The 2592-nt window shown below is 49.0% G+C and overlaps 1 protein-coding gene across 1 annotated transcript; it reads right to left on the bottom strand.

Moving 5' to 3' along the window:
* Nucleotides 1-611: 611 nt before the first annotated feature.
* WDR73 (WD repeat domain 73) lies at nucleotides 612-2412 on the bottom strand (the record flags this gene model as incomplete). Its single annotated transcript, XM_029086129.1, has 2 exons — nucleotides 612-850; nucleotides 2038-2412. Coding segments are annotated over 2 exons (614 nt in total), but the record flags the coding sequence as incomplete, so codon positions are not given.
* Nucleotides 2413-2592: the final 180 nt, after the last annotated feature.

Here is a 2592-nt window from a genome sequence, read left to right as displayed (position 1 = left end):
TGCCTTTTTCTTTAACTGGGTGCTCTCCAGTTACACAAAAAAGGGGAAGGGTAAAGCTTCTAACAAACCAAGGTTGAAAAAATTGTTCCAGTTCCTTTTTGCAACGTGCAAACAAGCTGCGTTTGCACTGTGACTTCCTGAGCAGAGGCCACTCCTCGTGACAGACAAGACGTGATGAAACGCCCAACAACTCGTAGGGGTTGTACAAACTCAACCCCACCCTGTGCTTCCGGCCTGGCAAACATTGGGTTAAATATGTCACAGAATAGCCCATTTCCTCAAACTCTACTCACTTGTTTTTGTTGGTTTTGTTCTGAAAAGGACGTTGCAGACATGATAAAAAAATGACAGCAGGATGTTCTCTGCTAGCAGGAGACCATCAGAACTACAAGCTACTACGTAGTCACAGCTGTCACATGAAAGTTGGGACACAGGAGAACAAGAAACAATCCTAATTTGTATTATTATTATTAAAATAGAATTCTTGACAGTTGGTTTTGTTTGTTACAACTATCTCCAAACAGTAGCTGCAGGCAAACGGATACCTGGCAGCCTACGCAAACCAGCAACAGAAGACAGGAAACACAACACATCTCACCACAAAATATCATCTACCCACAGTTCCCACAAGATTCAACCCAGTCCCAAACGTGCAGGGAACAGTCGTTGGCTGCTGACAATAAAGTTCTTGGTTTCTGAGGATGCCAAGTGTGCACCGTGACCAGGGGAGGGTCTCCGTTGTCACCCATGCCACCAAACGCGTGACCTTTGTGAATAAAGATGGGTTCTGCTTCCCTGCCAGAGCTGTCCCAGCTCTGAGTGTCGTACACGTGCACGGTCCCATCAAAACCTGGAATAAAAGGTGGAATTAAGAGAGGAATCACAGAATTAAATTGCTTTGTTCTAGTCCTGCTGGGTTTATGTTGATGATGTGAGGGCTGGAGCAGCTCTGCTGTGAGGACAGGCTGAGAGAGTTGGGGCTGTTCAGCCTGGAGAAGAGAAGGCTCCGGGGAGACCTTCTAGTGACCTCCCAGTACCTGAAGGGGCTCCAGGAAGGGTGGGGAAGGACTTTTCATAAGGGCAGTTAATGACAAAACAAGGGGAAATGGGTTTAAGCTGAAAGAGGGGAGGTTTAGATGAGATATTAGGAAGAAGTTCTTCACTGTGAGGGTGGTGAGCCAGTGTCCCAGGTTGGCCAGAGAAGCTGTGGCTGCTCCTCCCTGGAAGTGTTTGTGGCCAGGTTGGATGAGGCTTTGAGCAACCTGGTCTAGTGGAAGGTGTCCCTGCTGCTGGCAGGGGGGTTGGAACTGGATGAGCTTTAAGGTCCCTTCCAATCCAAACCATTCTGTGATTCTATGTTCACCTCCCAGCAGGGTTGCTGAGATAGAAATGAGGAGAAAGTTTTAACCTGTGACAGCAAAAGCTTTCAAGGAGATTGTCTCAAGCAAACAGCTGCTGGGGGAGAATATGAGCCAGATCCAAAAAAGCTCAAAGATTCACTAGTCTGAATTTGCAACACTCTGGCCAAGAGGCAGCTGGTCTTATCAGCACAGTGTCCTCATGGCCAGGCTCTCCCTGGCACTATCAGGGTAGTGTTTGCTAAGGGCTTGAGGTCATTGTTCTCCCAGGAGTCACCCAGAACTCATCCAGGTCTAGAGATTCCTGGAGAGAGGAATCTGGAGAGGATGATCAGCTCGTCACACTGCTCTGAACCACAGCTCCCTAATCAGGGTGTTTAAAGGAAATAAAAATCAAGTTTTTAGTTTCATAAAGTGGGGTGAACTGGGTCTTGGTAGAAACACAGAGTCACAGAATGTCAGGGATTGGAAGGGACCTCGAAAGATCATCCAGTCCAACCCCCCTGCCAGAGCAGGAACCTCAATGAGATCACACAGGAAGGTGTCCAAGTGGGTTTTGAATGTCTCCAGAGAAGGAGACTCCACACCCTCCCCCTCAAAAAAAAGGAAAAAAAAAAGGGAAACAGCTCAAAAAAAAAAAAGCATCCAAAAAAAGGAGAGTTCTGTCCAAAACACATACCTGAAACAGCAAGGCAGCCTTCCAGAGCAGGAGCCCAGGAGACACACAGGAACTCCACACCTGGGCTGGGAGAGGGAACTCTGCACTTCACTGAGGCCAAGGGCTCCCAGGATTTTCTTACATCCGTTAAGGTGAGGTGCCCCCTGCTCGAGAGACGAGCTACAGGCTGGGAGCTGGAGGCAGACCCTTGAGGTCCACACCTGACTCCCATGCACCAGCGCTCGCTACCCGCTGCTGAGGGGACAGACGTGGCCTCCAAGGGACCCTGAGGCTGGCGAAGGTCAGCCAGGCACAGCTGGCCCTTGGCACAGCAGAGGAGGAACGTGTTGCAATCCAGGAACACCAGGTCACTGAGCTCCTCGGTGTTCCTGGAGGCTGGAAATAAAGAAAAAGAGGGAGATTTTAGATGCTGTGAGGAGCATTTGTGTGATTTCTCTGCTGCCATCTTGTCTGAGAAAGTGGATTGTCACTGGAAGTGGCTTTCAAGCAATGATAGTTAGTTCTTCAAGAACAGCCTGCTTGGGAATTACAGAATCCCAGACTGGTGGGGTTGGA

The sequence above is a fragment of the Antrostomus carolinensis genome, unplaced genomic scaffold, assembly GCF_000700745.2.
Source record: "Antrostomus carolinensis isolate BGI_N321 unplaced genomic scaffold, ASM70074v2 scaffold15547, whole genome shotgun sequence".
Taxonomy (NCBI): Eukaryota; Metazoa; Chordata; class Aves; order Caprimulgiformes; family Caprimulgidae; genus Antrostomus; species Antrostomus carolinensis.
The sequence above is the reverse complement of the archived record's forward strand: the minus strand, read 5'-3'. Positions and strand labels throughout refer to the sequence as shown.